Here is a 24,216-nt window from a genome sequence, read left to right as displayed (position 1 = left end):
TGCTTTTTTTAACCGTTTACATAAATACATTTTTGGTTGTTTGTGTCTTGAAGCTTTCATATTTAAAATTGAAACTTTAAAAAAAGATAATGGACATATTGCTCTACAAGTTGGCATACATATTCAGTACTGTACACTCAAAGCCTCAAAAGAACATGAAAAAAATTAGACTATCCCTTTAACTAGAATTCATGTTAATGCAAACAAAAACAATATCTGCTTGATTTGCTATAGCTTATAATAAGTAGTTTGGTTTTCTTACAAATGATTCATCAAAGATTTATTTACTACTTATGTCCAACTCAATATTTCAGAAATTTTCCAAAGGGAAGGTATTTAGTTCAATTTTATTCCATGATAATGTTAACTAGTAAAGCACTACATTCCTAAAATAAATCCTTACCATCCACTTGATATAAGTACTCTCATTATGTATGTATATTAATGTACTGTGATGTAAAATACTGTACCTGCAACACATGATTAAGTGACACATAGAACGAGAGTGACTTCAAAATGGATGTATATGTATTCAAAATTAGCAGAACTTCTCCACAATTCAGACAACTTGCATCTCATTTATACAAGTTGTCACATGATTAAATTCCCTTTGTCATTTTATATAAGTTTTTAGACTTGTTTCACAACTATAAAGGTTTAAAAAAAGAAAAACAGACTTCTCCTGCAAGATATACATTGCTTCATTCCTGCAAGTTTTAGGCACTAGCCACATGAATCTGCATATTGTAGAGATTATTTTGGGTTCCATCACAAGTCCTATATTAATGATCAATATAGAGCAAAAAATTCATAAAAACCTTGGTATGAAATATACCAAAACAGACAAATCAAAATAAAATTAGTAGATTTACCCACTGTCAATAATACAATAAGCACATAATTTAGGATCTATAAGTTTTTATCACATCTTTAATTGGCTGTCTACATATAGGACACAATCCACCTTTTTCTCTCTTGACTATTAAAGCACAATCAAAACACATACACATGTGTCCACAAGTATAGAGTACACTGTTTACTGATCGTTCACAACATACAGAACATTCCTGATTATCATCTGTGTTATCTGTAAATGATGTGTCTACTGATGTTGGAGTTGATGTTGATGAAGAAGGAAGAGATGTTGGTAGAGATGGATGGAGAGGAGCAAGAATAGAAGGAACTGCTGGTGATGCTGGTTGACAATCTGATGATTGTGTAGCTGGTACACTAATACTACGTAAAACTTGAGGTTGGAGTGGTGGTGGTAAGGACTGTGTTGCTGTGGTAGATGTTGGTTGACGTGGTGGTAATGCCACCGTTAATGATGAATAACTAGAAGCTGATCTTGATCTGGGCATTCTAGATTGGGCACCAGGAATAGTTGTCCCTATAATACACTTAATTACTATGATATGTGTACATGAAAATCTGAACTAATCCAGAAATTTTTATGTTCAGCAAAATCGCCCAGGATATATTATTTTAATCGAATTTTAATAGACAGCCTAAATATTGAGTACATCATGTTGATATTCATTGTGAAAGGACTGAAGGTGGTTAAAGTTGTGTCCCACCTGCAGACAGACATGCAACCTTGCTCTGCAGCTTTTTAACAACATGGTTATCTGTCTAGCATCATAATGATATAATTTCCTGCTTGGCCAGTGTATTTGGGTATGTTCATTTGGCATTCCCTTTGACAGAAATAATTCTCAAGTTTTGCCCTGAAATCCTGATCAAGTTTCCTTACCTAATATTTTTATTTTCTGAACATTACCATATACATCAAAAAATGCCCATAATGGTAGATTTCTGTCTACATGCATTAATGTGGCCACTTTATGATTATTTCTTGAATAACGAACTTCCCCTGAAAAATAAAAGAAAATATAAAAAATAGTTTGTAAGGGCTATGAATGAAAAGAATGTGATAAGGTCCATAAAGATAGCTTGCCAGGCAAGGTAATATAGGAACAATAATTCTAATTAGGTTCTATAGCATAGTCAGTTAGAGCGTTGGTTCTTTACATCAAGTCGGCATGTGAAAGTCCAATGACCTTGAATAAGTCATCTAAACTCATAATTCCAGACAACCCGGCTGGAGATGGACACCAATAATCTGAGAAAGATCAAGGCTAAGAGGTTTGGCAAGGACCAGCTGGTAGAAAGGATCCTTAACTGTGAACCAAAGTTGTTATCCTTGTAACATATAAGCTTAGTTGTTTGTTTGTTTCTTTCTTTATACTACCTTTGAACTTTTTGGAGTGATACTGAATAATATTACTTAGTTTCGTCAAATTCCTGCAAGAATCATGCCTTTAGTGTTTACAAGTTTACAATTGAAAGCGTTTCAAGAACAATGTCAATTACTCATAAAACATTTTTTGATTTTCAATAGTGTTCATCCATGGGTGATAATAAACACTTTCACCAAGTTTTAGAATGATTACGTGTTTTCAAGATCAGGGGCAATAACTCTTGCTTAACATTTTTAGATTTTTCTGATTTTCAATAGAGTTCATGCTTGGGTGATAACACACATTCACACAAAGTTTTGTCAAAATCTGTTAATTATTGTACCTTCTAGAGTGTTTACAAGCTTTCTTCAAGAACCAGGGCAGTAACTCATACTAAATATTTTTAAATTTTTCTGATTCATCCTTGGGTGATTACAAACATTCACACCAAGTTTCGTCAAAATCCCTCAAGAATTGCACCTTCTAGAGTGTTTACGAGCTAAAAATTGAACATGTTTCGAACAACAAGAGCAATAACTCATACTAAATATTTTTAAATTTGTCTGATTTTCAATAGGATTCATCCTTGGGTGATAACAAACACTCATACCAGTTTCACCACAATCAGTGAAAAGTTGTGCCTAAAGTGTTTACAAGCAATTGTGGATGTCCGCACAGACCAACATGGGTAACGACAATATATGCCCCCATTTCATGTGGGCGTATAAAAATTAGATAAATTAAACATTTTAAAGTGGGAAATGTACACTGATTTACTGGATATATTTTGAAATACTTCACTCATTCCTTTAAACTATGAAACCAAGAAGAGTATATATTAATTGTTTAGAACTAGAACCTTATTCAATCCATATGGATGTTAGTGCTGCTATAGATCATCAATACACTAATGGTATATATCATGAATATCTCATGGTATATAAGATAAATTGTTACCATCTTCATACCAGTACACATATAAACATACACCACATGTAGGCATAGTGCCAAAAATTTCTGATATAAGTACAGACATACTGTTTACTTTCAAGTTCATAAACCAAATACCTTCATCTTAGATATCTAATACCAAAGATTTCAATTATATTTTCATTGCTTAAATTGTGTAAATGTCTAATTTTATTTTGGGTGCCATAAACACTTTTTCAGAATGAAAATCATGTTAAACTTCCATCGTTTTTTAATATCATCCTAAATAGGAGAGTCTAATATATTTTGGACTGAGTCAAGGCATTATATCAAGTCTGGAGACTTCATACAGTATATCCCGTTCAGTAAGATTGCTTGCTCGTACAACCACAATCCAATTTTGAAAAGTTACTCATTATTTCCGTGACTAGCTATCCTGGTTTGGACTATGAATCAGCAGGATGATCCCTTTCATTTTAAATACATGATACAACTGGAATTAACATCCACCATAGATTGTCCCAATGATGTGTTGGCTTTAAGAATACATGCTTACATGAAAAAATGGAAGTCCTATGTACAAACAAAAAATTTCTTTTCATTTGGAAATCAAAAAAGAGAAGCAAGTTGACACATGAACTTTCTGTAAGACTAATCAAGTGCAGGTAGAAGAGAAAAATTAATACATTCTCAATCTAGGTTAATATTACTGTTATAAACTTACCTTCAGATGTCAGATAGAAACTTAATTCATCTCCTACATCAGGTTTTCTACATATATCTTTATTTACTACCCAATATTCTTTTCTATCTAATAAATAGTCAGAATCATCTGGTAAATCATCCATTATCAATGATGCTGGATCACACACAGTTAAACCAAAAGCAATTCCACCAACATACAACTGTTCAATATTCAATATCTGAATCACAATTTTTTCACCGCAGTGCAGTGGTCGTGATGTAAATGCATAGGCATTACAATACTCATCCATTGTGCGTGAAGCTATAGTCATGTCAGGATTAAGGCGTACATTGCGACCACACATAGCATGAAATGTCATTGGTGTCAATTCCACATTGGCATGGTAACGTACAGGAAGGGATGTAGAATCATTTAATGATAAAGTTTGAAAAGAAAATAATTCTGATTCAACTGAGACAGATGATGATGGTCCAACCATATTATTTAATACAGGTACTGCATCTAGAAAATAAAATATAGTTGGTAAACTTCAAGCAGGAAATTCTTTTATTGCAAGAAACATGATAATGCAAGATAATAGATGAAGCTCATTAATGCTAATTGTCACATTGGTTCTTACATTTTCAGGTTTCAGATTATTATTTGAATTCCTTTTTAAGATTCATGATGGTATAAATGCATTATGGTCATATATCTGTATTTTATATACATGTACATTTTTGTATTTTGTATATGATAGATACTTACAATAAATAAAATTACATACTGGTATTTATTGTAATGATTGTATTAGCCCAGGGTTTGATTTGTGTGATTAGAATTTCTGACGTCACAACTAAAGAACATTATTTAAATTGACATATAGGGTGCATTCCAAGTAACAGATAGGGTGGATTGAGAAACTACAAAAGTCAATTTGTGTAATTACATCTAATTTAATAAAATACCAGTACGGTATAGTTACTAGTAAAGTCACTTACTCAAATCCTCAGCTTTAAAATTAAAATTTCTACTTTTTCCTTTCAATTTCCTAAATTTGAACATCTCACCAGCTTATACTCTCAAAGCTATATGATTCATTAATGTTTTAAAATGAAATGACCCAATTCTATCAATATTTCAACACCAGTTGTCCAAAACTGTGCAATATACTCAAATATTTGACTATAAATTTATTATATATCTTATTCCTTTTAAGCCTAGTACTATTTAGTAACTATATTTAGTATATGAAAACCAGTATAGAATATCTTGTAAATAGTAAAGTAGGTCACCTATTGTGGGTGTTAGATGTCAGGTAAAATAAGTATATAGAAATACTTTTTAAAGAGACCACTCAGTATTATAAAATATTCAAATTTGATTAATTACTACAGTCCACAAAATATTAAAAATATTGGTTTATATTACACAAATGTATAGAATGTACTGTAGGATAATAAAACTTGTTTGTTGTTAAGTAAGTTTGTTGACTTAACTCATTACATCTTGAGTTCTATATTAGAATGTTAGCCTTAATTTCCCAAACAAAATAAGCTGTCTTGATGAAGATATAGAATATCTGAATCACATGCCAACCAAATGGATGAGTTTCATTATCGGATGAGGGCAAAATCTCAAATTATTTTCTGCGAATTATAAACATCATAAACGCCTTCCTAACACCAATATCTGAAATTCTTTAGAATGCCTTAAGTTCATTATATTTGATACCATCAGGAATTGATACAATGAAATAAAAGTCACAACAGAAAAAGGTCTAAATTCAAAGAACACTTTCATGCTGATTGCTCACTGCTGAAGTCCATAAATTTTTATTTCTTTTTTTTCTCAATTTGCGTATGAAAGGGAGAGACGGCACTGGCCCGACTCTCGAAAGCACTGGCACAAACCTTGAGGGGTTTTTCGGCAGATGTTTACCATTGGTGATGGTAATATTAAGAATTTTCTTGTTCATTGAAAAATCCCACAGACCACAAAATTTTATGACTATTTTCTTTCAATTCAAACAGACTAAGTCAGGGCAATAATTCATAGATTTTTGTTAAAATAATTTCACATATTTGACAACCAATCTTAATCACGCTGATATTGACAAAGAAAGACGGGCATACAATAAATCTCTAACTTGCATCATTGAGAATATCAAGGATGAAACCATGGTTGGTGATTTATATCTTGTATCAACAATTTAAAAAAAACTATTTATATTGGCCTTCTCCCTAAGTAAACATGTTTAAAATCTAAGTACTACATGTAGTTACTTCCCTTCAATCTCTTCAAACACGACCACAAAATCAGAATATTAACCTCTTTGTTTTTTTTAGTGAAGTTGATATCTGATTTCAAATAGTTCAATTCAAATCATTTGTGAAAAAGCAAGCCAACCACTCTCTGGAGAAACTTATTCCTCATCAAGGAGTACTTTCCCCACAAGAATTAATATTTGGCCAGAAATTTAAGAATAGTGACTTAAGAGCGTCTGTAGTTTCCTGGGAATAACATTCATAACCTGTGTTAAGTATAAATCTGTAGAATTGTCGTACAACAGGATCTGAATGTTTAATTGAGTTATTAGTAATAATAAAGAAAGATACAGACTATAAACTTATTCTGATACTTACCAGGTCTATGTAAAAACTCCACTGATATTGTATTACCATAAATATCTAACAAAGCCCATAATGGTCCATTTGTATTAACACCATTAAAAAATAGCCCCTTATCTTCTCCATTAACACTAAAAAACACATCTCCTCCACGAGTCACATAAAAACACATTACTGTGTTAGTCTTGGCAAATCTTTCTGACAATGCCTTGGCAAATGTTCCTGGTTTATTTGTGAGGTCAGGACAAGCATATCGAGGAAGTTCTACAGGGTTATATGTCATAGGATCAGTTCCAGTGAAACCAAATCTTAATACACCACTCCAACTAGTTGACACTTCAGCAAAGTTTATATAGACTTTCTCATTGACAGCTATAGGTCTGTTACTGAAACAGATTCCTTTACAGAAACTTTCATAGCGTGTAGCTCTGGTTTTATCAGCATTCAGTCTTATATTTTCACCATGTATATCATGGAAACATAGTGGCCAACTGGACTGTAGTGTACTTATATCACCAGCATTACCTACAAATATATAATCAAATTAGCAAAATTTTGAAGGGATAATAAAAATTTCTGTTCTTATGGGGATATATATAGGCCTAAAAATTAATAAATTGTTGAAGGAAAAAAAAAAGATTGAATTAAAGTCCAATAATCAAAATTTTTATCTCAAAACTACACATTAACTACATGTCTAATACAGAATTTCATATAGAAGGATTTGAGCTGACGTCACATCTGGGAGTTTCCGCATCTAAAAATAGGCTGGCCGTCAAGCGTCAATGAACGGGCATTGTTGACTAGTGTAGGTTGCTGTAACTGTGACAGAAAAACAAATAAATTTGAAGTTCCATCGTATTTCAGGATGATATAATTTATCAAAATCAAATACTAATATGGTGTGAGATCTATTTATTAGGTATTTTTCTTAAACCTGGAGTTTGTCTAGGTGAACTTGATTTGTTTAGGAAAGAGCATGCTCGCCGATTACAATGTAGGTAAGTAGGCCTAGGGCCTAGGCTAGACCTAGATTTGGTGTAAGTTTAGATAACAACAATTGTTATATTTCATCTGATACCAATCCTGAAAGTAACCTAAACACAAATCTAAATCATTTTCAAAGTATTTTTGTCCCAATTTTTAACGAAAGAAAACAAATTATTCTTTGAGTAGCTTGACTGCCAGTTCAAAGGGAATTGATTGGAATATCCAGACGTCTATTGTCATTGATGCGCTATAGTCACCTACGTCATGTTGATCAACTTCCTATTTATAGCTTAGTTTCGAGGAGAAAAAAACAACAAAAAATTCGGCCATATCGTAATGGCCTATTAATGAAAATGTAATGGCCGAATGAGAATGTCAAAAATGCTGACATCAAACTGCTGTTTCTCGAAAACACACGACGATAAAAATTATTTAAAAATATCGATAAAAAGCTGGTTCAATTTTGGTGTGTAACTATGTACAATATGTTTTTGGGAGTAAATTTTATACATTCAGAAGGGACAAATAAAGAAGTGGATATGACGGGTTTGCGAGTTTAGACAAGGTCGCGTTTCAATTGATTCCATTACTTAGTCATTTTATTCGGATTATTAAGAGCTTTTAAATCTTTGTCAGACTGCAACTTGTTTCAATACCTCTTAAAGGGCTTCGTTGTCGAGATCACAATGCTTTTCACATAAGCTTAAGTCTATAGCCGATAGCAAAATATGCATGGACACATCTACTGAAGGCCAGCCAGTCACTTGCGCAAAGATGACATCAAAAAGGGAATTCCCAAATCCTCCTATTCATCAATGTATACTACTGATGAAATCCATAGTCTCTTCTTGTGATCTAGGCCAGTGCTTTTATAGGAGAGTTAAGCTCTTAAGCTGCGTTTAAACTCACCTTTACACCTATAACTGATGAATCGACCTGCATATTGAAAGTAAGCATTAGGAATTTTTTCTTAATGGTCATGGTTTGCCATTTTTGGGGTTTATTTGGGTCTTAAAATTATAATCTATAGTCTTCAGAACTACTAGAAATGCACAAAAAACACAAAATCCCTCAAAATAAACTTCTAACTAGTAATTTTACTCCTCGTTCTGTATAAGCCATTTCTATATATGGCAGAGTATCAATAAAAGACAACTCTCAAATGCAGATAATTCTGTACAAAAATTGATTTGAAGGCTCAAATTGTGAGGGTGAGCTTTGAACATTATAACTGCAAACTGTTTAGCGTAGCTTAAAAATTCCTTTTTCTGAAAATAAGGTACGACTGGTCAAACAGATGGCAAACATTACCCTTTAATCCCCTAAAATTGCTCTGTAACAAATCAATCTGATCATTCCATGTTTGATTTGCATGTTACTTAACTTGGCAGCTACTAATTTTTTAGTTGTGTCAGCTTATTTCATCAAATATCAGATTCTCCCAGATGCCTGCAGGTTGACATGTACCCAAATTTATGCAACATTAAATACTTATTCGCTGTAACTTGGAGAGTGATTTGTTTGGAAAGTGACTTTGAGCTGAAAGGTGTATTATAAATTCTATTTCAGTCACTGTCACAAATATCATTCAAATGTTTGCCGTAATCAAGGTTTATTGAATGAAATCAACCCAGATATCTAATGGAAAATTGGTACAAATAGTAGTTTTTGAAGTCGCCAATACAAACGGCTAGATAGTCTATCTACTGTATACAATACATTGTAATTCTTTCTTCAAATCTATATCATAAAAAACATATATATTGATTTTTCATCATAATTTACTACGCAGTTGATTTTGATTACATGTATAAATATACAGCCAGTTTTTATTTTTTTTGATCAAGTAATACAATAAAAGACTTTTCTACCAGCTGTTTCTAATAAACTTATGTCATATAACAACAATATTACCTTTATTCTTTATAGTCTGACTATACTTCTCTTCATTACGTAATTTACGTTTTGTAATGCCGATGGTAAAAGTATCAAATACCATAGATTCAAAACTAAATATACCCATTTTAACCTTGTATATCTATCAATTACCATCCACTTTAGTCACCTTATATCACATGTTAATGAATACAATTAGTATCCTTTTGTTATATACACAAGTTTCCTAGTAATACACTGACTTTCACAGTGATTCAAATACTCTTAACATCTAAAACTTGCAAGTTGAACTTGAATAAAACAGATTTATCAAGATAGTTGGCAAATGACCAACAAGTAAATATAAAACTCAGATAGTAGGGGTATAAAAAGATTGGCACCAGTACCTGTGTATATCAGACTGGGTTTGAAAAAGTTTATAAATAACTGAAGTTAAGATATCATATGTTTTAGATGTAACATAGTAAAGTATAATACTACCTTCAGATAGAAAACAGCTGAATTTACCTATTACTATACCAGATTATAGATATTGTATAGATGTTCAAATAATATTTACATCCCCCTCAATATGACTACCAATGGTATTCAATAGTCTTTGATGCATATTTTTGTCTCATTTTCAGGTCATATAAACAGGACTTTATAACAAGTACAGTATTATTTTGAAGGTTTTCAAATCTTTAGGTACCAGGTAATTAGTGTAAGTTTTCAAACCTCTTGATGACCTCAGATTTTGTAACAGATACATTCAATTGTAATATTTTTAATTATACATAGGCCCATCTTGCTTCATAATTATAAGCTATGATTAAATTAATCTAGTTTTAAGTACAATAAACAAAGACAAAGTTGAATATAAATCAGGTTATCATGTAAAATAGCTTACAGTCAATGTAACATACAGCAGTATAGTAATAAGGTTGTATTCTTTTATTCAATGCATCTCATATATGAGGGTTGCCTGCAAAGTTCTAAGGTTAAGTGGGATTTCTCAATCAGATTGAAACTTTTGCCACCTACAAGTATATTGGAAATATACCAGTCCTTAAATACATGTCCTTAATTAATTCATAATTCGCAAAACTAGAAGAGAATTACCAGAAGAATTCCAATGAGTGACTGATCAAGAAAGATCAAAAAGTCATCTTTTGTTTATCCAGACTGTAAATACATGTACATTTATGATTGGTTAAAACTCTTAATTATATTCTATAAGAACATAATGGTATGATTAAGAAAACATGATAATTCATAACAAACACCAATTGAACAAATAGTTTGCTTAATTTGACACTAAAAAACAAGGAAACCCATCTTTAAAAGCAAAGAGTAAAAAATTCATAATTTTTTTAGATCTCTAAACTAGATCTAGTTAATAAAAAGTAATAGTATAAAAAAAATTTACGACGGAATGAATCAACTTTTGCAACAAAATAATAAGTTTTGATAAATTAACTGGAATTGAATTGGAAGCATGCAATATACCAAAGCTAGAAAACCTCTTTGATTTCCTTTCAAATCATAACATTTAAATTAAATAATGAAAAATTTTTTTAATACTTTTATATATGATGAAACAAACGAAGTTACTTCAATGCTATTTTGAAGCAATCAAATGTCTTTTGCTAGTCAAAGAGCATGAATAGAAATTAAAACTGGTGCATCTAAAAGCTTTCTAAAAGTCAGGAGCAAAGTTGTTGTTATATTTACATCATAAAAAATTCTTTTGGAATATAGCATTTCACCAGAACCAATAATAAACATTAGTATTATGATTTGAAAACATCCAGTCATCTTTGTTTAATGCAGCTACAGAGTGGAGGCCCAAAAGGATATATGCCCAGACACAAATTTTTACAGTGTCCTATCTTATATTGCTCAATGAAATTTATTCTTTAATCATTAAAAATAATACCATTTAAATTTTATAATTCAATGCATTAGCTTGTATAGTAAAAACTCTTTAAACAAAATTTTTATCAAAAAATTAATCAATATCAATTATCATCAATATAAGTTTTGGCAAAATCCAATCAAAAGTGTAATCCACAAATTTTGGCCAAGTCCTGGGTAATAATTTAAAAAATGTTCATATTATGAAAAACAAAATCATTAATCACAAAGACATGCCAAATTTCGTCAAATCCCCTAAAAAAATCAAACCCATACAAGATCTTAGTGTTAAGAGTGAAGAAGTTCCTAAAAACTTCTATGTAAAGCACTGGCCAAGGTCACAAATAAAGAGATAAATGTTCAATACAAGATAAGGTGAAGTTAGCATAGTTAGTATTAAGTTAAAAAAACAACCACGAGTAATCTATATAAACAAAAGTCTATAATATGAAAGTTTTCTTGTTACCAGTTCTAAAAGAAAAGAGTATTTATAAGTTCTGAAAAGATAAACATCTATATATAAGGATTAGAATATATTAAACTTAATGAGCTAGAAAATAGAGAGGGAGGTCAAGTATTATTGGATTCAATGGGATCGAGTCTACCACGGACCAGAAAATTACTAAGGTTTTTATTGCGCTTATAGGCAATTACAAGTCGTTTGGTATATACATTCGGAAATCTGTTCTGTAATTCACTGTAATACTGTTTGACGATGGATGAGGTTTTGGCAGCTGTATGATTAAAGGTGGCAGCAAATGGAATCATTTGATTATCATGCTGGATGTTAAGTCCATTTGGAGCCACTGTTTGGAGTTGGTCCATCCAGTAGCTTTCTCTCTGTAATCGTTTGGTTTTTGGTTTGATAAGATCAGAGTCAGGAATTGATTCAATAGGCATGATAAGAAGGTCTTCAATGGAATGGTCAGGTAAATTAAAATGATGAGAAATTGGTCTATTTTTGCTATGAATTATATCAAAGCGATGGCCGCTAAATCGAGTTCGCAAGGCATTCTGGGTTTAGCCGACGTATTGTTTGTCACATTTTTTACACGAAATTAGGTAAATGATATTTTTATCCTTACACGTGAGACGTTCTTTAATTTCAAATATTTTTCTGTTTTTTTTATTTTGAAAATAATGAGACATATGGATATGTTCACAGGTGCGACACCGAGAACCTCTACATGGTATTGCGCCAAAGTTATTTATTGGAGGAGGGGGTTCATTAATTTTCAAAAGGTCCAAAACAGTGTCATTTTTAATTTTGCGCAAGAATCGTTTGGAATAGCCCCTCTCTCTTAATTTACTGAAAACTAGTCTACAAGCTGCATCGAAATCTACTTTTTGAGTGCAAATTCTAAAAAAATTTGTGATTTGATTATTCCCGTAAAAGTATGTTTTGGGTAAAAAGAGTTTTTATATAAAAGTTGGTGAGTATCCCTTGGTTTAAAAAATACTTTGATGTCTAATTTGTTTGTTTGAGAGAAACTTGGTCCTTTGAATACCGTAGTATCCAAAAAATCCATACTTTGTTCAGAAATATTCGCAGTTAGTTTTACAGAAGGGTGGTGATTATTTAAAATTTCAAAATACTGCCAAAAATTTGTTAAAGACTCGGTCCAAATAATAAATATATCGTCAAGAAACCTTCCATAGAAGAAAGGTTCAAAAGGGGAAATGGAAGAAATTTCCAGTTCCCACTCAGCCATAAAGATATTTGCATAACTCGGCGCAAATCTTTTGCCCATCGCGGTGCCTGAAGTCTGGAGATAAATTTTTTCATTAAAGGCAAAGTCATTTCGCGTTAGACATAATTCCAAAAGTTCTAATATTTCTTTGTCGGGTCTATCTACGCAGGGATTTCGAAGAAAGGCCTTTCGGACAGCGTCTAAACCGGTTTTATTATCAATATTGGTATACATACTCGTAACATCTTATGAGATAAATCTTGCGTTTGGAGGGACATTCAAGCTTTTAATTTTTTCAACAAAATCGGTGGTATCCTTAAGATATGACGGATGCTTACACGCTAATGGAAGTAAAAAATGGTCAATGTATTCAGAAACTCGGTAGGATTCGCTCGCGCAATCTGAGATAATAGGCCTGCCTTTAGGAATCCTATTGGCTAAAGACCATTCAGATTCCGGGTTTTTGTGAATCTTCGGTAAAGTATAAATGTGACGTTGACGGACTTCGGGTTTCGCTGAAAGATAGTCATATTGGGAATCAGAAATAAATTGTTTGTTTACTAACGTTTTTAAAATATTGTTTATCTTTTGCGCAGTTTCCATGAAAATAGGTTGATCAAGTACACAGTAATGATTAGCATTGTTCAATTGTTTCTCTAATTCAAAAATGTAGTCTTCGCGATTCTGAATGACACAGCAACTGCCTTTGTCACTCTTTCGTATTATAATGTTCTGATCGTTTTTTAGGCTATTCAAAGCTTTCCTTTCAAACTTGGTGAGGTTGTGTTTTTCATTCACCAGAGGTAAATGAGATATTTCTTCATGTAATTTATCGCAAGTAGCCAAAATATCTGAGTCAATCGCGCTGTCTGGTGGAGTCCAACCAGACTTTTCAATGAACGGTATTCGGCCGAGTCTATTCCGAAAAAAGAAATTTAACTTAAAAGTCCTATTGACGTGTTCAACCGACGATAAAATTGGTTCATGGGAAAGAGTTTTAGATGTCGGAATAAATGTTAGACCTCTATCTAAAACTCTTTCTTCAAGGGGAGAAAGTTTTCGCGAACTGAGGTTAACCACAGTTTCTCCTAATTTTATAGCATTTCCCCCCGCGTTCAGTTTAAATGGGAGACCCATGAAAAATAAATACTTTTTGCAGTGGGGGACATCCAGTGGACTTGCCATGGCAAGTTTGAGGAGTTCCAGCATTCTTCTGTGTATGGATTCTCCTGATTCCTGTTTATTATTTAGGCCAACATGAAATAACACCTTGTTTAGGAATGGTTGTTGGAGAGATTTTGGAGAGTAATGTATTGATATGCTGAATTCGGGCATCAGGGTAAGATTCGACTTGGGTATCTGGATGTAGGAATGGGATGTTGCTGATGTTGGAAGATCCAATGATAACTGTTGGTTTGGTGAGTGTGGGAATAGACCATTTGGATTTATCCTTCTCATTATTATGACGTCATGATCAATATAATTTATTTACAAGGCTTAAAGGTTATTTGAAAAAAACAACAAGAAAAAAACAATCAATTGGGAGTTTCAAATCACAAATTTACGCGCTTTGGAAAAATCTCCTGACTTTTCACCCAATCTCCAGATTTTTCAAGGCAAATCTACAGATTTTTTTTCCTGACCTGTACACATGTATGTTTACAGGCTGGAGATGAGGTGAGGTGGTTAAACTTAAGCGGCCGCGAGTAGTGGTACGTTGAGGTTTCGGTGTTTCAGGGTTCGATCTTGGCGTCGTCATTGGTGTGGATGGAGTTGCAGTAAAAGTTGGTAACGGTAAAGTACGTCTATCAGTGTGAGGTTTCTTGCTTATGGATAGTGGTTCTTGCGAGGTACTAAGGCCAGAAGGTGATAGAGTTCTTTTACGTTTCGGCGTAGGTCTTACATCTGCGATTAATGGTAACTGGTGTCTGTTTGGTGTAGAAACTGGTTGAGATTCAGCTTCCATGTCTTCCACCACACAAGTAGTATACACAAGCATGCTTTCACAAGCCAATTTTCTGTTTTGGCTAAATCACAAGCAATAACTCGAAATTGTTGATAAAATTCTTGTGGAAGAAAGACAGGGTGAAAACAATATACATCCACATTATAATATGGTCATGGGCGACTTTTGGGCATCTTAAAACTAACTAACTAAATACTATTGTTCACTTTCTAGAACAGAATTGAAAGATAGATTGCCAGACAAGATAATATACACCCACTGGCAGCTTTGATTTTAAATAAGAATATTTTGCAGTAAAGTAACAACCAGTATGAAATATTCAACCTTCAGTCATACACTTCTTCTTGAACTTTTTGGGGCGATACTGTATATCATTACCAAGATTCGTCAAATCTCTCAAGAATTGTGTCTTCTAGAATGTTTACAGGCTAAAACTAGAAGGCGTTTTAAAGAACAAGGGCAAAAAACTAAAACTAAATATTTTTGTGATTCTTTTAATTTTTGAAAGGGGTTTATCCTTGATTGATAACAATTACTCACACAAAGTTTCATCAAAATCCGTCAGGAATTGTGCCTTCTAGAGTGTTTACGTGCTAAATATTGAACAAACATTAAAAAACAAGGGCAATAACTCATACTGAATATACTTTTCGATTTTTCTGATTTTCAAAAGGATTCATCCTTGGGTGATTACAAACAATCATACCAAGTTCCATCAAAATCAGACAAGAATTGTGCCTTCTAGAGTGTTTACGACGATTGGACAGACTGACAGATCGACAGACGGACGGATAAGGGTGACATTAATACACACCTCTCATTTCATGTGGGCGTATAAAAATTAGATTAGATAGTATCTAAAAGTATTAGTCTTGTAAGTGGAAAGAGTGAACTGTTATTTTATAATAAAAGTAACCATATCTTACTTTCTGGACATTTTTCATCCTCTAGAACAAGATTGTAAAAAGAACAAGATGCTGTAGGTTGTCTGGAATCAGTCGTTTTATGAACTTTCCACCTGTACCTTCCTTTTTTTAAAAGTTTGATGAAATGAGTTTCAGATGATCTTGTACCTGAATATTCTCTTCTTTGTCCTATACAAAAGTGAAAACTATTCAAACATGTTTCATGTTAAGCAATATTTCTGTTCAGCGAAAAGAAATATGCTAAAAGACCTATAAAATATTCATTTGTACATGTTCGGATGTCAATATTGATCAGTGTAGGTGCAACACTAAAAGTCTGCATAACTTCTCATCATGTTAGTTGATTAAACCTTTACCAAAAGGCATCAAAATCCGGTTTTGTTTAAAAATTAAATTACTCTGATCAATTATAAGGCTGCAACTTTTAGTACCTTTTCTAAACATTTACACTAAGGTCATTAATTATGAGACATGCAAGCCATTTTTTAATAGACTTGACCTATTTATTAATTTCACTCATCGCAGCAGAGATGTAGTGGGACAGTATGATTCAGTTTAATGTATGCTATTAATGTCAATAATAAGAAAACTCAAATTTGATATAGAGGCCATAATTAAGGAATTTTAGGGATATCTTTGTTTTTCATAATATCTGGATATATCTCAACAAGTAATATATATTTTGGTTATCATCAAGGTCCTTTTAAATAAGCATGAGAATGCATCCGTATTTTCATATAGGAGTATAAAGAAGAATGAAAGACTAGGTAGACATACATAAATAAATTCAGCATCAATGAAATATCAGAAGATGGCTTGGACAAACAGATGGAGGGACTGACATGGATTACGCCAATACATTTTATGTAGGTTTATTAAGATGACTTCATTTTTCTCTCTGTTTTTTATAAAGAGTCCAGTTTTTATAATATGAACTCACTTAACGTTGACATGTATAATTAGTCAGTGAGTTGTGATGATGGTATTTAAACTTTGTTGGGAAAAGTGGTTTGGTCTATGCCCCTCACACTGATTTGTCATGTAACTGGAATATTATTTTATTTCAACTAATCATGACAATATCTTAACCATCAATCACTTCAAATTGGTATCTTAAAAAATAAAGATTTTTTTTGTTTGTCATTTGGAAACAATTGTTGTCCTGAATGACCAGCACACCAAGAACATAATCAGGCCACACATTCTCGAAACGATCTTAGTGCTAAGATGTCCTAGAATCAATGTAAGAAGATGAGAACCTAGGACATCCTAACGCCAAGATCTTTTCAAGAATACGTGGCCAGATCTTTACAGGCGACCATTTGCTTTTAGCCATTTATAGTTCTCATCAATCAAATGTAACCTGATACATATCCCTAACAAAATGACATGCACAAATAACATGCTTATTATGGAAACATTTTCAACTTCATACCAACTTGAGATCTCATCATTTCAAAAATAAAACCAATCCTGCATTTGCATGTCAAAAAGTCAATGGTTTTAAAGATAATCTTATTTGCCAATTTTAGGATAAGAGTGCATAGAGTGTATAATTCCATGACATATTGCTTTATACCAATACCAGCATGCATTGCAGGAGCCATCTTACCCTGTAGATATGCTGACACGTTATGTGATCTTGTAGATCGAAACATCCTGTCTCTCAATGCTGTTTTAGAGTCAACTTGTCGGTCTACTGTTCTTGTAGCATTGAAGAACAAGCTGATACAGTAATAGTGGTCGGTAGTACCGATATTATCACTTAAAAGTGGGTGTGCCCATTTCACCATTTTTACTCAGTGTTGTAGACCTTAGTGTTGACGAGATAACTCGAGGTTGTTGACAAGTTAACTTGAGATTGTAGAGGAGTTCACTTGAGATTGTAGATCAGTTAACTCAGTTTGTTGACAAGTTGACTGTTGACATGTAGACGAGTTGACTGAACACCCTAGACATACCCTACAACACAACTGCATACAGAACTATCATGATCTACCTTAGATTTACAAAAATTTCATTGAACAACATAAGATAGGACACTCTATGAGAAATAATGTTTTAGCTGTATGATTACATATTCAATTTCATTTGTGAATATGACATCAAGATTCGGTTGTTAAAAGCGTAATTCCACAGAATTAAAATTAATAGAAATCAAATCGAATAGGCTAATAACTAATAAGTTTAAAAAAAAAAAAAGGGGGAAGATCGACTCACCTCTATTGGAATGACCAGAGCTTGAATTTCCCATTGTGCCTTCTTTATCACTCTAAGCCTAATAATAAACTGAATTAGATCTCATATTGTTCATTTTCTTTAATAAATTGGCCTTTTATTCTGATATTTCCTTTAAAATTTTTCCATTTCCGGATAATGGATGTTGTGGAAAAATTTTAATAAAAAGATGCTGCCATCATTGACAAAAACTAATTCTTTTAAATCAAAAAATATTGCTGCTTATATGCATGAATTAATCTATTATCAAATTCAAGATATTTGTAAATAATTTTCTATCAAATCTTAATCAATCAAGGCTTTTAAATCAAAATCTCAATACTTAAGATTGTTGTATGATATAAGCGGTTTTAGAAGGCCGACAACTCCATTATGTTGTAAACAAATCAAGGTTCAACCAAGCACCTGAGAAAAAAATTCATATTCAAAGGTAACCCAAGGTATACTTTATGTAGAGATGAAGTAATGAAACAAATAGAGGGGCTTTTTTGCACTTCAAAGCAAATAAAGGGCAGAGCCCCAACATTGGCGTTTCCGAAATAAGCTGGCTTATGTTAATGTTTATCATCATCATGGTAATGACATGTAGCCTATATCTAACTTGTAAGGAAATCATAGTATTCTTACTGTTTTTCACTGATCTTTGGTCTGTTGTAAGCTCGAAAGCTTCTAGACCACCTCAAAGAGTGACTTGTTTATAGTAATAAGTGCGTCTGCGTATTGTAGGAGTGTTTGGTCGGTTAATTTTGACTGGGATTCAATTGACTTGATAGGTAGGCTACTGGGTGTAAATTTGATAGGGTCAGATTACCAGGCTGTGTTCAGGTTGGACTTGAATTGATTGAGGGATCCAGATCTTATGACATAGTCTGGCAGGGAGGTCCATGAGTTGATTACTCTGATTGAGAAAAAGTTCTTTCTTATTTCCAGTCTTGAGTGGGGTTTAGCTAGCTTTTTAGTGTTTCCAATTGTAATTAATCTTGTAACAAGGTGTAGCATGTCCTTACTGGCGATTTGATCTATTCCTAATAAAAAATCGACTTCTCTCAAACATTAAGCTGCTCTTCCACCTCGGTAGGTAGCTGAAAAACCATGCAACGGTTTCCAAACAGTGACTTGTACAGTGGCTGTGGAATGCGACGGCAGGATGCTGGTCTATATTATCATGGATTTTGAAATGTTATTTTTCAGATGGATCCAGTGGCGTTATGTATTATATTTACCACTTCATTGGTACTTTTTATTGCTAGTATTGTTTATGTAAGGTTGAATTTTGGAAGATGTTTTAGTAAGGCTGATTTGTCAGACAAAACAGTCATTATTACTGGGGCCAATACAGGTAACTATTTAATAATTCTTTACAGCAAGAACAAACTTTTTTATGCCTATTTACTCGAAACATGTATATTACTTTCAATTCCCGTAAAATAGGTAGTTTGATCAGGGAAAATATTTGGTGTTTGGTTGTGTTCTAGAATATTAACAATATTGAATAGGAGCGACTAGTTTCTGAACATACCAGGTTGGTTTTTGTTGAATTGCAGAGGGATCACATGTCGAAATTTGATTCTGTATCATACTCAGCTCAGTTGAAATGATATATCCCTAATAATTATGCCTATATTAGAAACAATTAGAAATTCTTTCCATTTTTTAGGAATTGGATACTATACAGCATTAGATATGGCCAATAGAAATGCTAGAGTAATATTGGCATGTAGAAATTTAGAAAAAGCTGAACATGCTAAGAAGAATATAATTGAAGAAACAGATAATGATAATGTTATTGTTAAAGAACTTGACCTTAGTTCTATGAAATCAGTAAGAAAGTTTGCTAATGAAATAATTAAAGAAGAAAAAAGATTGGATATATTGATTAATAATGCTGGAGTAGTAGGTATGCATTCTTAAAACTTTTAGAACTATTATGCTGTAAATTGAGTTGGCTAGTAAAGTGTACTGTAGAGAAATTTTCTAGCCTCTGTTAAGTAAACCTAGCTCTTGTTTTGAGCTTAATAAGGGATTTTTGTTAAAAACTCTGAAATAAGTATAAGAGATATTTCCTAAACTTGGTTTTTATTATGATTTAATCTGTACATTAGTTTTCCAACACCAACCATAAGAAAGATTTACACAACTCTTTTAAATAGTTTTGTTGTTTTAAAAGTGAACAGGAAAATTTTTTTCAGTTAAAATTTTCATATAAATAAGGGACACATTTCTTTTCAAGAAGGAAACATGACCCAGAGTTGAAACATTTTAAATTTGTTAGAGAATGTAAATTGTTGCCAAATGAAATAATATCTATGATGAAACATTTTGGACAGGATATTTAATGTAACAGATTAAGAAAATAAATATTTCAAATATAATATTCTTAGTATCATTTTTTTCTTATTCTAGGACTGCCAAAAATAATAACAGAAGATGGATTAGAAAGTATGTTTGCTACCAACCACTTTGGACCATTTCTCTTGACAAATTTATTGTTGGGTAAGTATGGTCTCTTCTCAAGAATGTCAAGGTAATATTTTTACATTCTTTTCAATGAGACAATACTTCCAACAATAATGATTCCAGTGTTTCAGCAGACCATATTCCACACTGATCTTACTACTTGGATCACATTAGCAATGCCTCATGACTAATCCTATTGTTTGTGATTCTTCAAAGTTAATGGACCAATCAGGTATGACGAGAGAGTATCATCTGATATTTGATATATCAGTGAATTGAGAATATATGATCAGACTAAAATTTTTGTCATACTTGTATGTAACAAATAAATAGGAATTACAGATTTCCTAGGGGCCTTGGGCTGAGAGCTGGAATAAGAATTGTTAATAACAATATAAAACAATTCATACAATATGAGTCTCATATTCTCATTCACATCAATAAATGCAGAAATACTATAATATCAACTGATTTTACAGTGTGTTGTCTTTGAACAGATTTAATCAAGAAATCCTGTCCCAGTAGAATAGTCAATGTATCATCTATAGCTAGTAAAATGGGAAGAATTGAATTAGATAATTTGAGAAGTGAAAAATACTTTAATCAACGTAGAATATATTTTGATAGTAAATTAGCAAATATTTTATTTACTAAAGAATTGGCAAGAAGATTAAAAGGCCATGGTAAGTGATCTAATAGAAATGTCTTTGCTTAACCAGCTTATTTCAAGCAACCATCTTTTGGGAATTAAAATCTTACTCTGGTCTGGTTCTCCTGCAATTCAGTTTAGAAAGACCTATGCAGGCTTAACATGACCACATGCAGTGATAATGGACCCTTTTCATTCATTTGGAAAAACAAAATAAGTGTGCACTTAAAAGCTTTTTAAATCCAGTGGCATACTAATACACCAAATGTGATTTACTGAAATCATGACACTTAATTAAGCATTGATTAATTATAATGATGTTATTATATATAACAGGCTATTTTTATATGATTTTAGATGTACTAGTGAATTGTTTACATCCTGGCACAATACAAACGGAATTATTACGTAATCTTTCTCCATTCATTACATATCCTCTCATGTTTATTGGTAAATTCTTCTTCAAGGTAAGAGAAAACGTGTAATATATATCTTTTAAGGGCTCTGCTCACTCTTCTAGTCTTTCGGATTTTGAAAAATTCCTTTCCTTTTTAAATCAAGGCAGTTGATATTTTTGTCAAAATATGTATCGGCTGATAACAAATAAAAACCTGATTTTTATATGCTAATATATAATGTGGAGAGTATATTGATATCAACCCTGTCCTTCTGTCATGCTATTGCTCCTAAACAGAGGACTCAATTTTGGACCGATTGTAAGTGTTTATTATCACCCAAGGATGAACCCTATCGAAAATCAGAAAAATCAAAAAAAGTTATTATATTATGGCCCTTTTTCTCAAAAACACATTCAAATTTTAGTTTGTAAACTCTCTAGAAGGCACAATTCTTAATGGTTTTGACAAAACTTGTTGAAGTGGTTTATTATCACCCAAGGATGAACCCTATAAAATATCATCAAAAAAATCAAAAAATATTAAGTATGAATTATGACTGCATTTATTAGCTTGCAAACACACAAGAAGTCACAATTTTTGACATCTTTAGATGAAACTTTATTTATTTTCACCCCAAAGAGTTCTTAAGAAGTGTATGTCTGAAGGTTGAATATTTCATACTGGTGACTGATGATTGTTACTATACTGTCAAATATATGTATTCAATATCTAAGTTGCCAGTGGGCGTTTATTACCTTGATTATAATGTAGACAAACAACATCAAAATTGTTAAGGCACAATAGAATCTAGAGTTTTTATCTAATTCAAATGACTTAATATCCTTTATGTGGATTGAATGGATATCAGACATTTTTGGCAATATTTTTAGGGTATGTTTTTTTAATTAATGAGATCTCAAAATAATATCAAATATAATAATGGTAAATGATAGCACAACATAAAAGAATAATAAACATCACAACATATTATAATGATAAATGATATCAAAAGATGTTATTGTGATAAATGATATAAAAAAAATATAATAAATATAAGAAAATATAATTATTTCAAAAAATATAATTATGATACATAATATCAAAAAATATAATTTTGATACAAAATATGTTTATGATATCAAATAATATAATTATGACATCAATTAATATAATCATGATATCAATTAATATATTTATGATACACGGATATCACAATTATCATAATGATAAATAAGATCACAAATATCATTATAATAATAAATGATGTCACAAATTATCATGAAGATAAATGATAAAATGATACCAACAAAATACTGTAATAAATTATATAAAAAAATAAAGTAATAATGAGTTTTAATTAAAAACAAATATATTGTAAATAATTGTTATTTTTATTTGATTATAAAGAACTGTGAAGAAGGAGCCCAGACAACCATTTACTGTGCAATTAGTGAAGAGATAGAAGATGTTACAGGAAAATATTTTACAGATTGCTATGTTGATGAACAGTCATTGAATAAGTTAGCACATGATGAAACTTTAACCACACAGTTATGGGATATCAGTGAGAAATACACTGGATTATCTCAGTGAATGTAAGAATGATTTCATTATAATTTGCATCCTGATTTTCATTTAATTTTAAACGGGTAGTTCTTGTTATATGACTTTTGATCTGCCCTCTTTTAACCATGTTTTGCAATCCTTTTCTATATGAATAAAATATTGTTTACAAAAAAAAACAAAACATGTTTTCTTATTTTGAGAATGAGTATTTCTACTGAAAATATGCCACTACTTGTAAAATGTTATTTACGAATATTAAAAACTATCTTTTAAGCCAATGATGACAATGTAAGGGGTGTAACCAGACTTAATTATATTAAGATAGTGGACCACAGCCATATACGCCCACCACAGCATGCGGATGGACAGGGGTGTCGACAATATACGTCCACATAGAGAGATATGGGCGTATAAAAATATGACCAATACAACTCTCTGACTGATTATATATTAATTGAGTTTTAATTGAGTTAAATTTAAGACCTATCACAAACACAAGACAATATCATGGCATTAGCATGAAATATTTTATTTAAGAAGTGTGCTTAAATATTCCACAATATTCTCTTGTTTGTGATATGTAATCCTTACTTCTAAATATGTCGTTCAAGCCTTATATCAATTTAAGACAAACCTATAATGAAAGGTTCTACTTAATGATGTATTAATACAGTTGTATTTGATATAAATTACATTATATTTACTGTTAAAGGAATACTTCCTCTTAGAATGGACACAAATTTAAAGTCTAAAATTGAGTCAACAAGTTTATACATTCATCAGCTGGACTCACCAGGTGCCAAGACCAAAAAAATGGAATCTCTATATAGACAACGATATATCCATTAAACTAAATAATTATTGAAACACACATTTTAGCATGTTTCATAATTATTAAGTTTGAGGGATTATTACTAAGTTTTATTGATTTAATGGATTATAGAGGGATTCTGTTGTCTAGTTATGACACCAGATGATTTCACTATGTAAAAAGTTTAAACAATTTGTTATTCAACCGAAGAAGAAGTATACTGAATACATCAGGCTGATATTATGTA

General features: G+C 31.8%; 3 protein-coding genes across 3 annotated transcripts; 1 reads left to right on the top strand and 2 right to left on the bottom strand.

Annotated features, from left to right (window-relative positions):
- Positions 1-902: 902 nt before the first annotated feature.
- LOTGIDRAFT_117454 (hypothetical protein) lies at positions 903-6,972 on the bottom strand (the record flags this gene model as incomplete). The annotated part of the gene is made up of 5 exons (XM_009056106.1): positions 903-1,436; positions 1,578-1,714; positions 1,754-1,873; positions 3,895-4,326; positions 6,474-6,972. Coding segments are annotated over 5 exons (1,722 nt in total), but the record flags the coding sequence as incomplete, so codon positions are not given.
- Positions 6,973-14,549: 7,577 nt separating this feature from the next.
- Positions 14,550-14,924, bottom strand: LOTGIDRAFT_160932 (hypothetical protein; the record flags this gene model as incomplete). The annotated part of the gene is made up of 1 exon (XM_009056105.1): positions 14,550-14,924. The coding sequence occupies one exon, from the start codon at positions 14,922-14,924 to the stop codon at positions 14,550-14,552; it is 375 nt and encodes a 124-aa protein (XP_009054353.1).
- Positions 14,925-18,450: 3,526 nt separating this feature from the next.
- On the top strand, positions 18,451-23,325 carry LOTGIDRAFT_189035 (hypothetical protein). Its single transcript, XM_009056104.1, has 7 exons — positions 18,451-18,518; positions 19,280-19,427; positions 19,746-19,985; positions 20,492-20,581; positions 21,043-21,228; positions 21,552-21,661; positions 23,000-23,325. Exons 2-7 carry the CDS (start codon positions 19,280-19,282, stop codon positions 23,183-23,185), a joined length of 960 nt encoding a protein of 319 aa, XP_009054352.1. The 5' UTR covers positions 18,451-18,518; the 3' UTR covers positions 23,186-23,325.
- Positions 23,326-24,216: the final 891 nt, after the last annotated feature.

Source organism: Lottia gigantea, assembly GCF_000327385.1.
Source record: "Lottia gigantea unplaced genomic scaffold LOTGIsca_26, whole genome shotgun sequence".
In the NCBI taxonomy this organism is placed as follows: domain Eukaryota; kingdom Metazoa; phylum Mollusca; class Gastropoda; family Lottiidae; genus Lottia; species Lottia gigantea.
Note: the sequence above shows the minus strand (reverse complement) of the source record. Positions and strands in the feature narration are given on the sequence as shown.

Bases quoted from the DNA above. Each gene is read 5' to 3' on its own strand.
- LOTGIDRAFT_189035 (XM_009056104.1), top strand. From the start codon at position 19,280: ATGGATCCAGTGGCGTTATGTATTATATTTACCACTTCATTGGTACTT. The intron at 21,229-21,551 runs GTAAGTGATCTA...ATATGATTTTAG, and splicing joins AAGAAGATTAAAAGGCCATG to ATGTACTAGTGAATTGTTTA. The intron at 21,662-22,999 runs GTAAGAGAAAAC...TTGATTATAAAG, and splicing joins TTGGTAAATTCTTCTTCAAG to AACTGTGAAGAAGGAGCCCA.